Below are 11,965 nucleotides of genomic sequence, written 5' to 3'. Positions count from 1 at the left end.
GATGATGGTGAACTTGATATGTCACTGGAGCAGCAGCCTGGCAAGTTAAGTGCAAAGATATCCAGTTCCATGTCCAGCCCTATACTGATGCATGTGATTGTGCTACATCCAAAATATGTGACATCCAGGTGATTAAGTAACCGAGCTAATGATGTGAGATTTCAATGGTGTCATATTTTAGAGTTTGTGTCGCAGTGAAAAAAAAATGGATGTGGCAGTGTTACTTCAGGTTGGCCAGTTTTCAAAGGAGTGTGTCACAAATGGTGGGATTAAACTGTTAACAGCCTCCAGTACTCACGTTGGTCTGACAGACTGTCACTTCTAATAGCAGGCAGCGTGTCACAGCGCTGACAGTTCTGTGGACCGAGGCGGAAATACTAATCTGCAGACCCATAGCTTCATCCCAAGTACAGCTGTTGAGTTGAATCTGGGAAAAGTAGTGTTCCTCACAGTTCTGTGGATTTAGATGTTAAAAAACCCAAACCAGCCCCTGAGTACCTCCCCAAACCTGTGAAAAGGCTTGAACTGGAACTAGTAGTACTCCTCATAGTTCTTGGGGTTGAGGCAGTAGAGGATGCCCCCGCCAAAGGAGAAGATGGTCCCGCCCCAAGCTAGGCCATAGCCCCAGTTGAACTCATGGTAGATCTTCAGGTTACTGCTCTCAATGAACTTGATGGGGTAGAGAACCAAGCTGCAGGCCTGGAGGACAACTGGAAGAGACATTCAGATGATAGAGGTAACTATGATGTCATCCTTTCTGGCAGGAATAAGTGTCTTTAATGTCTTCTCAGTTAACAAAAAATCTTTGCTGCATGCATACTATGAAGAATCAGAGGCAGTTTTTATTTATCTGTTTAAATGGGAGCCAGTACCATATGGCAATTACAATACAGTTGGCAATTCTAGATACATAAGGTTTTTCATTATTTTGCAAATTTACAAGTTAACAATTAAGTCATCAAAACGAGAAAACTTACATGGTGTTGTCATGACATTTATTTATTGAATTATTTAAATCAACATTGTAAGGTTGGATAGAAATTCTTTTTTTTTTCTTTACCCAGCTCCCACTGCAGGTTGCTACAGCAAATCAACTGTTTCCATTTCACTCTGTCCTTTCTCTATCCCACCAACAACCATCATGTCCTCCTTCAGTACATCCATAAACTTCCTGTTTGACCTTCCTCTCCTCTTCCTGTCTGGTGGCTCTATCCCCAGCATCCTTCTCCGATGTACCCTGGCTCCCCCTCTGCACATATCCAAACCATCTTAATTTCGTGCCTCTGACTTTGTCTCCAAACTGTCCTACCTGAGCTGTCCCTCTGATATGTTCATTCCTAAAACTATCCATTCGAGTCACTCCCAAAGAAAATCGCATCATCTTCAGCTCTCCCACCTCCAGCTCTACCTCTTGTCTTTTGGTAGCATCACCATTTCCAAGCTGTATAACATAGGTGGTCTCACGACTGTCTTATAAACTTTCCCCTTCACTCTTGCAGGTATCCTTCTGTCACAAATCACTCCTGCCACCTTGCTCCACCCACATCACTTTTCCTGTACTCTCTTCTTCACCTCTCTACCACACTCTCCCTTAGGGCCCCTTCACACATAGTACAAATGTGGCTGAATTGCGCACGAAGCAGGAATCGTATTCAATACGTGTAAAATTGTAGCTGCCTCCAACGCCTCAGACACCTGTTGCTACTACTATTTGCGCACACCAGCGGCTGAAAGACAGAGTGTGCCCTGTGAGAGCCCATTCGATTCTTCTTGCAGCAGGTGTCGGCCAAATTCCAGGTGTAAATTTCAATGTAAATCAATATAATTAAAACAGAATACAATTATTTTGCAAATCCTCTTCAACCTATATTCAATTGAATATACCACAAATACAAGATATTTAATGTTCAAACTGATAAACTTTATGTTATGTATGTTTATCACTGTGTTACATCACCTTTCCTTCTAACAACACTCAATAAGCATTTGGGAACTGAGGACACTAATTGTTGAAGCTTTGTAGTTGAAATTCTTTCCCATTCCTGCTTGATGTATGACTTCAGTTGTTCAACAGTCTGGGGTCTCCATTGTCGTATTTTGCGCTTCATAATGTGCCACACATTTTCAATGGGCGACAGGTCTGGACTGCAGGCAGGCCAGTCTAGTACCTGCACTCTTTTACTATGAAGCCACGCTGTTGTAACATGTGCAGAATGTGGCTTGGCATTGTCTTGCTGAAATAAGCAGGGACATCTCTGAAAAAGACATTGCTTGGATGGCAGCATGTGTTGCTCCAAAACCTGGATCTTCCTTTCAGCATTGATGGTGCCATCACAGATGTGTAAGTTGCCCAGGCCATGTGCACTAACACACCGCTACACCATCACAGATGCTGGCTTTTGAACTTTGCGCTGGTAACAATCTGCACCCCTGCTTTATAGCAATTTGATTTGTGACCTTTGACTCTTATGTGGCAAGATTTATACCAGGTTTGGGACTGGCAATGCACTGGCTGTACACCCCATATAAGTGAGATTTGACTAAATTTACTTGGGACTAGCACGTAGAATGTACTGGCTGCACACCCCATGTGTCTGTGTTTAGTTTTGGACAGAAAGTATTGCAGATTTATTGGCATCATTTCTAGTTGTTGACAAACAAAAATAAATAAATTGGGGGGATCATACTATGCGTACATTAGACTAGGTGCATTTGACTAAAACTGTGCACAAAGAGAGACAGAAATGTTTATTTTTTTCACCACCATTATAAAGCCACGTATACACATGGTTCTCCTTTATAAATCTCAATTGTTGGGACATTGTACACCCATGCGCAGGCCTGATTCTTATGCCCATCTTTAGCCATTAATGGATGTAAACACTCCTACAACTCAATATTTGCATGCAAAGCTTTGCTGTGTCTGGTGCTCTGCAGCCAGACCATTCCCACACTGAGCACATAGAAAACACAGCAATGAGAAGAAAAAAAAAAATCAAGGCAGACAAATTGGAATTTCAACAAATGTAAATCTGAGGCACTCATCAGTGAGTTGGATAAGAAATGTTTCATTTGGGGTTCTAGAGTCCAGAATCAAAAAGCAAAAGAAATTCCACTGAATGGGGAAAAAAAGGAACCCAGGCAATCAGTTCACACATAGTGTATGGCAACAACTATTTATAGTTGCCACTATCACCAAAATAATAGGGCTGGGCAAGTTAATGTGTTATCACATTAACGCATAAATTAATTAATGCTGACTATTTTTTTTTTTATACACGTCAATGCTTTTGTTATTGTAAGAGTCTGTTGCTCACAGGCTTTTGTTTTGCAAGTGTGTCACTGATTGCTGATGCGCTCACAGGAACTGGAGTGACGAGTCCCTGACACCGGAAAAGAAAAGAATTGGCGGATAAACCAACCAACATGGAGAAGGGCACAGAACTTTCAAATGACTGTTTTCATTTTAAAGTGCCTCCAGCCGGCGTAGTCGACAGAACCAAAGTTATTTGCAGCCACTACAAAGCTGCATTTTCTTATCAGCAGAGTAGTTTGAGTCTTAAAAAATACCTAAATGCAGAACACACAGCTGATACCAGCAAATTATTCAACAAAACAAACTGCGGCGTGAGGCTTTGGCAAACTACGTTAGATGCAGCGTGTGGGAGAACTATAGATAAACAAAGGCAAGAGGAGCTCACAAATGTGACAGTAAAATTGATTGCTACAGACTGCAGGCTGATTAGTGTTATGGAAGACGTTGGTATGAGAGACATTCTGACAATCACAACAATTGACGGCACGTACGAGATTCCCTCACGACGCACCATAAAGGAGAGGACTGCAAAAGCCACAATTTTACAATGTGCACCTGCTATTGCTCTCACTGGGGTCTACTGGACATTACTGGGTAACCATAATTTATTTTTATTTAACTGAAACTGTATAAACAAAATGCTGCTGTTAAGTGTTTGCAGAACAAATGTTATGGTGCTTTTATTCATATGGCAGAACATTTAAAATAAAACTGTGCAAAACACTACATTTGAATTCATTTTTGGATTTTGCACATAACAATGCGATTAATCCTGATTAATCATGGAAATCATACGATTAATCTCAATTAAAAATTTTAATTGTTGCTCAGCTCTACAAAATAATAATCTAAATCTCCAAACAGATTTACCATACAGTTCCAGAGCATTTGTTTTTCTGATGTAAATACATTTCAAGACATGTTTAGACTTTAGTGAGTGCTGTCTCTGTGGAGTGATATTTCCTAAAAGCAGACTGCAGTGGCTCAAAAAGATTATTCTCAGTGAGGTGGTCTATGAGCTGCCGTGAAACCACCTTTTCTAAAATTCTGGAACAGAATGATAGATTTGATTTGATTTGAATGATAGATTTACATCACCTTTCCTTCTAACAACACTCAATAAGCATTTGGGAACTGAGGACACTAACTGCTGAAGCTTTGTAGGTGGAATTCTTTCCCATTCCTGCTTGATGTATGACTTCAGTTGTTCAACAGTCCGGGGTCTCCGTTGTCATATTTTGCGCTTCATAATGTGCCACACATTTTCAATGGGCGACAGGTCTGGACTGCAGGCAGGCCAGTATAGTACTTTTACTTAATCTAAAACTAAAACTAATCTTTTACTACGAAGCCACACTGTTGTAACACGTGCAGAATGTGGAATGGCATTGTCTTGCTGAAATAAGCAGGGACGTCCCTGAAAAAGACGTTGCTTGGATGGCAGCATGTGTTGCTCCAAAACCTGGATGTACCTTTCAGCTTTGAAGGTGCCATCACACATGTGTAAGTTGCCCATTCCATGGGCACTAACACACCCCCATAACATCACAGATGTTGGCTTTTGAACTTTGCGCTGGTAACAATCTGGATGGTCTTTTCCCTCTTTTGTCCGGAGGACACGACATCCAAGATTTCCAAAAACAATTTGAAATGTGGACTCATCAGACCACAGCACACTTTTCCACTTTTCATCTGTCCATTTCAAATGAGCTTGGGCCCAGAGAAGGCAGCGGCATTTCTGGATGTTTGCATTGTAGAGTTTTAACTTGCACTTGTAGATGTAGTGACAAACTGTGTTAACTGACAATGGTTTTCTGATGTGTTCCTGAGCCCACGCGGTAAGATCCTTTATACAATGATGTTGTGCCTCCTGAGGGATCGAAGGTCACGGGCATTCAAACTTCTTAGTAGGACTAGCTGTTAAACGATCCCAAATAGTCAGCAAATCAATTGCTGGAGGTACCCTCTTAAATGAGAATGGGATCAATGAGCACAAGGTGCCACCACCACGCCACATCTTCAGTTGTTTGCCCCAGCGTCATTGAGTGTTTCGGCCACTTACAACAAGACACCCTCTGCTGAGGTTGGCCCACGGATTCCACTCTCTAAGCGTTCTCCTCCAACCACCCACCGGGACGCGCGAACAATGAGCTCCATTGCCATGGTAAACGCCAGTGGAGATATGGTACAGCCTGCCATTATGCCAATCTCAAGCTGCTGCCAGGCTGTTGTACCAGCCTGTGTATCAATACAGAACTGAAGGTCTTGGAAATACGCTTTAACCAACCTAGTGATACATTCTGGGACATGAAAAAAGTTAAACGCCGACCACAGAATCTCGTGAGGCACTGAACCAAATGCATTGGCAAGATCCAAAAATACCACATGCAAGTTCTTCCTCTCTCTCCTAGCCATCTGCAGCTGGTGCCAGATGACACTTACGTGTTCCAGACATCCTGGAAATCCACTTATTCCTGCCTTCTGCACTGAGGTATCAACAAAGTTGTTCCTCTGCAAGAAATCCGAGAGCCTCCTGGCCACGACTCTGAAGAAAACCTTTCCTTCAACATTCAGAAGACTGATCTGTCGAAACTGATCAATAGTTGAAGAATTCTTCTCTTTGGGAATCAAAATCCCTCCTGCCCGTCGCCATGCCTTTGGTATAATTCCTTTTTTCCATACCACTTTCATTTGCCTCCAGAGGTACCTCAGGACTCCTGGCGAGTTCTTATAAAACCTATATGAGACACCATTAGGTCCGGGAGCTGAGGCAGATTTTGCCCGCTTTACTGTACTTTCGACTTCGTTCCATGTAGGGGGCCCTATTTCCATCTGGTGCTCCAATGGATGGATTGGTGGCATGTCGTATGGAATACTGACTGGCACATACCTCTGTTTATCATAGTAAGTCCTCCTCAAGTGCTCCTCTAGCTCCCTCCTGGATACATTTAGAGACCCCGTTTTCTCCTTAACGAAGAGATGTTTAACAAACCTATAGGGGTCTCTGAAAAAGGCATTCCTTGTTCGTTCCTTCTTCTTATGTTGCTTTCTCAAAGATTCTGCTCTTCGCAATGCTGTTAGACGCTGTTTAATGTCTCCCTGGAGTACCTCAAACCCTTTCTTCTCCACCTCTGTGGCCTTCTTCCACTGTTTTCTCAGGGCCCTTCTTTCTTTCACCAGTCTCTCAATCTCCTGTTGTCTTCTGGACTTGAGACGCCTCCCTGGTTCCTTCCGTTCTTTCAAGTTCATACTCTTTTTCCCAAATCTCTCTTTTCCATAACTATAGATGATCTCCCCCATCTTATTCAACTTCCTTTCTGCACATCCTTTCAGACCTCCTAGGAGACAAACTATGTCTGCATCTATCGTTTCCCACTCCTTTTTCTGACAGGATTTGGGCCACAAGATTTGAGGCTTTCGTCCCTTCATACCCCTCTCAACTGCCATCCGTGGCTGGATGGGCTCCAAATTCACCGGAGGATTCGTGCCTGATTGAGCCTCAACTGGGGTTCTGATACCCTGTGGACTATGGTGTGTATCCTGCCATTGGGCTTCACTCGACTGATTTGCCCCACCTCTAAGGAAGTAATTGTCAATGCGAGGCCCCTTGGTTTTCGGCCTTTCTGCTTATGTGTAGAAAGTTCTCCAGATTCTCTGAATCTTTTGACTATATTATGGACTGTAGATGATGGAATCCCTAAATTCCTTGCAAGTGAACATTGAGAAACATTGTTGTTAAACTGTTGGACTATTTTTTCACACAGCTGTTCACAAAGTGGTGATCCTTGCCCAATCATTGCTTGTGAATGGCTGAGACTTTTGGGGATGCTCCTTTTATACCCAATCATAACACTCACAATTAGTGTCCTCAGTTCCCAAACACTTATTGAGTGTTGTTAGAAGGAAAGGTGATGTAACATAGTGGTAAACATACCACTGTCACAGCTTTTTTGAAATGTGTTGCAGGCATCCATTTCAAAATGAGCACATATTTGCACAAAAACAATAAAGTTTAGCAGTTTGAACATTAAATATCTTGTCTTTGTGGTGTATTCAATTGAATATGGGTTGACTTGAATATGGGTTGAAGAGGATTTGCAAGTCATTGTATTCTGTTTTTATTTACATTTCACACAACGTCCCAACTTCATTGGAATCGGGGTTGTATTAAAATGAGTGCAATTTGTAAACAGTTAATGTAGTTTTGTTAAACTCATTGAATTAAAGTTGAAAGTCACTACAACAACAAAAATTGCATCAATGCCTAAATAATTATGGTGTCACAAAAATTAATCACAGAACTGCTTCTTGCTCTGTGAAACAGTGAAACATGCCCACTTGGTCTGTGCAAGAGAGGTGGACAAATGCCACCTCTCCATAAAGGTGAGCACCATCTAGCAATAGGCGGAATGTCCAAATATCCACATCACAGTACCTTCTCCACATGTGGCTGAATTCGGGTATAATGGAAATTCATCAATTGAAACTGGGCCTTTAACTTTAACTACTGTGCTGATGCACATCAGTGAAGTTGTGACCGATGTCCACCCCTGGAGTTAATGCTACATATAGTTCCAGAAAATGAAAGCCACAAGAAGAAACATGTTAACAGCCTTTTGGCATAGCATTTTATTTTCATGTACTGAGATTCACCTATTTGTCTTCATGCCTGATGTAAATAATGTAAATATTGATCTCCTCTGTGGAGACAGTGTAGTGATGATGCATGAGTGGAGTGGCACAGCTGCATGTGAATGTATGAAGGTTGGCTGAAAAGTTCTGCCTACTACACGATTATTTCAATACCAAGCAAGAAACTCATATAAATTGCATACTTGCTTAAAGTTTGGAATCTTCTCTATCAGGCAGTGTCATTATTTTTTCCCATACTGACCTTCCTTTTCCACCCACATACACCAATACAGAACACGTTTTTGCATCCTGTCAGTGAAGAGATCAGGTGTCTTCTCTCTGCACCAGTGATGCACAGCTGCTTGCACCTCTGCATCATTAGTGTAACATGTCCCTTCAAGTGTTCTTTCAGGTTGGGAAAAAGGAAAAATTTGGAGGATGTTAGATCTAGACTACATGGCTGGTGTGGTAAAAGCCGTTAAATTTGAGCATCTTGTATTTGTCGATTTGTGTGTGGACAACCACTGTCATGCTAAAGAATTTTATATTTTTAGGACAAATCTTTAAAGCGTGCCACGTATTGTAAATGGTAAATGGACTGCATTTATATAGTGCTTTTTCCATTTGCATCAGAAGTTCAAAGTGCTTTATGATTGTGCCTCACATTCACCCATCCACACAGACACACTCACAAACTGAGTGCTGCCATGCAAGGTACTCACTACACACCGGAAACAAGTAGGGGATTAAGGACCTTGCCCAAGGGCCCTTAGTGATTTTCCGGTCAGGCTGGGTTTTGAACCGAGGAGCCTCTGGTCTGAAAAAGATCACAACTAGACCATCACCTCCCGGTGTTGTGTTCCAAAAATTCTGTGAGGACTATGCCATCACACCCACACTGTTAAGGGTCACATGCTATGGGCCTTGTGATGCAGATGCGCCATAGCTGGATTTTTGCCCTTCAAACTCCCTGGCAACCTCCTGATCCACGCAGGCATCACCATAGACAACACATTAGTTGCTGAATGCCTGCGGGTGCCTAAAACAGCACATTGTTTAAATTGCACTTCCATGTATATCGCCATATTTTACTGACTACTCCTCACATATATTACATCGATGGCGACTCTGCACATGGCTGAAATTGTAGGCAAACAGCTTGGTGTAGTGATGGGTTATTTTTGTGCCCATTTGATTTCGATAACTTGTTTGTTATTGAAATAGTCATACTGAAGACAAAAATTTTCTGCCTTCCCTCATAATTGTGTAAATTTATGTATTTACCTCACACAAGACAAAAGTCCCAGTTCGTAACTTTAATCCACACAAAAGTGACTCACAAAGACATCTTTAAATGAGGGGGTTAATGAAGAAATTGCAGACCTGCTGCTTCTGAAAAGCAGCGAAGCAGAGAACCAGCGGTTCACAGCAGTCTGCAGTACTGCTTTGTTCCTTCAAGCTTCAAGCACACCTGCTGCAGAAGCAGCAGGTCTGCAATCAATGTAGCGAAATGATGATTTTCCCGATAAACACACTCAAACAATGGCCGCTCTGGCATAATGTGAACTGATGGACCGATAAGGGAATCGTTAAGCAAAAAGGCTATTGATGTCGGTGGATCGAATAATTTCTTAGCAATTCTTAATAGGACCCTACCAGGAGGCTGTGACATAAAATGTGGAAAAAAGTACTGTGAATACTTTCTGGATGCACAGTACGTCAGTAATTTTTTTTCATATGCCAACTTTACCTTTTGTTTTTATGTTTACTTTTGTTATGAATCCTACAAACTGTTTTACAAATGCGGCCCTTGGTGATTCCTGTCTTGGAAGGTAACCAGTTACCAAAGGTGATAGCTGGATGTTTTTGTGGGAATAAGTTTCATTACACGGTGGTTTGAATCATATTTATCTAATAGATTACAATTTGTTCATGTAAATGGAGAATCTTCTTTACAGACTAAGGTTAATTATGGAGTTCCACAAGGTTCTGTGCTAGGACCAATTTTATTCACTTTATACATGCTTCCCCTAGGCAGTATTATTAGACGGCATTGCTTAAATTTTCATTGTTACGCAGATGATACCCAGCTTTACCTATCCATGAAGCCAGAGGACACACACCAATTAGCTAAACTGCAGGATTGTCTTACAAACATAAAGACATGGATGACCTGTTGTATGGCTGGGGGTGCCTGGCTGCCTTTTGTTTCTGTCTTCTGTTTCTGTCTTTTGTTTTTCCTTCCAGGTGGCACGCGTTTAGGACTGAGTGGCTGTGTGGCTGAGTTATCAGGACCTCACCCTGATCACCTGAGGCTGATCATGTGCTTTTTTGCATTTACGCAATATCTCTAAAATTAGAAAGGTCTTGTCTCAGAGTGATGCTGAAAAACTAATTCATGCATTTATTTCCTCTAGGCTGGACTATTGTAATTCATTATTATCAGGTTGTCCTAAAAGTTCCCTGAAAAGCCTTCAGTTAATTCAAAATGCTGCAGCTAGAGTACTGACAGGGACTAGAAGGAGAGAGCATATCTCACCCATATTGGCCTCTCTTCATTGGCTTCCTGTTAATTCTAGAATAGAATTTAAAATTCTTCTTCTTACTTATAAGGTTTTGAATAATCAGGTCCCATCTTATCTTAGGGACCTCATAGTACCATATCACCCCAATAGAGCGCTTCACTCTCAGACTGCAGGCTTACTTGTAGTTCCTAGGGTTTGTAAGAGTAGAATGGGAGGCAGAGCCTTCAGCTTTCAGGCTCCTCTCCTGTGGAACCAGCTCCCAATTCGGATCAGGGAGACAGACACCCTCTCTTCTTTTAAGATTAGGCTTAAAACTTTCCTTTTTGCTAAAACCTATAGTTAGGGCTGGATCAGGTGACCCTGAACCATCCCTTAGTTATGCTGCTATAGACTTAGACTGCTGGGGGGTTCCCATGATGCACTGAGTGTTTCTTTTCTCTTTTTGCTCTGTATGCACCACTCTGCATTTAATCATTAGTGATTGATCTCTGCTCCCCTCCACAGCATGTCTTTTTCCTGGTTCTTTCCCTCAGCCCCAACCAGTCCCAGCAGAAGACTGCTCCTCCCTGAGCCTGGTTCTGCTGGAGGTTTCTTCCTGTTAAAAGGGAGTTTTTCCTTCCCACTGTCGCCAAGTGCTTGCTCACAGGGGGTCGTTTTGACCATTGGGCCTTGCCTTACAATATAAAGCGCCTTGGGGCAACTGTTTGTTGTGATTTGGCGCTATATAAATAAAATTGATTGATTGATTGATTGATTTTGTTAGTCGGTGTCTTCACGGCAGAGGTGTCAAATCCAGCTTCAGAAAGTAAAAGTCCAGCCACATATTTGTACCATCTTCCCAGTAAACCAGCTGATCGTAATAAGTTCAGCTCTTCAGGCAGGTGGATGAGCTAATTATTGAGATCACCTGTTTTAGGTGCATAGGTAGAAGCAACACATGAGAGGGTTTTTACTTTCTGAAACCGGATTTGACACCTCTGCTTCACATACACCTTGGGTTCTGCTTAGGGCTCTGCATCACTTCTCAAAACATAATACGATATCACTGGGCATCTGACATGATATGCATCACATTATTGATACATTTATCTGCTTAATACTGCTGTTTCAATTTTTATTTCAACACATGCATAAAATGGAGTGTGGTGTTGGTATGTAACCCAAGTTTTTTTAATACTTCAGTTATACTACTTAATGTGTGTCATATTCGTATTTACTTTTGCACATTTTCACCTTTTCTTTGCCTTTACCCTATCCCAATTTGACATCACAAACATGTTTATTTGTTAAGATTACTAACCCCAAGACCCTTTAATATTTTCACATTCATCGCTTCCCTAACCCTAACTGACCTGATTTTAAAGATAGAACCTCAAACAGACCCAGTTCTGCCGTAGCTTCACAACCCACTTTAGTTATGCAAAAAGCTAAAATAAGTAAACATTTTATATGGACGGTACAGTGACATCGTGGTTAGCACTATTGCCTCACA

The 11,965-nt window shown here is 41.8% G+C and overlaps 1 protein-coding gene across 1 annotated transcript in view; it reads right to left on the bottom strand.

Moving 5' to 3' along the window:
* Positions 1-243: 243 nt before the first annotated feature.
* The window catches only part of LOC117513981 (transmembrane protein 47-like), a 168,078-nt gene continuing 156,356 nt past the window's right edge, over positions 244-11,965 (bottom strand). The window contains exon 3 of the mRNA XM_034174246.1: positions 244-710. Within this exon, the coding sequence (XP_034030137.1) occupies positions 532-710 (179 nt within the window). The 3' untranslated portion in view covers positions 244-531. The remainder of the gene's footprint in view (positions 711-11,965) is intronic.

The sequence above is a fragment of the Thalassophryne amazonica genome, chromosome 1, assembly GCF_902500255.1.
Source record: "Thalassophryne amazonica chromosome 1, fThaAma1.1, whole genome shotgun sequence".
NCBI classification, from domain to species: Eukaryota; Metazoa; Chordata; class Actinopteri; order Batrachoidiformes; family Batrachoididae; genus Thalassophryne; species Thalassophryne amazonica.
This window is presented reverse-complemented; position numbering and strand designations above follow the sequence as displayed.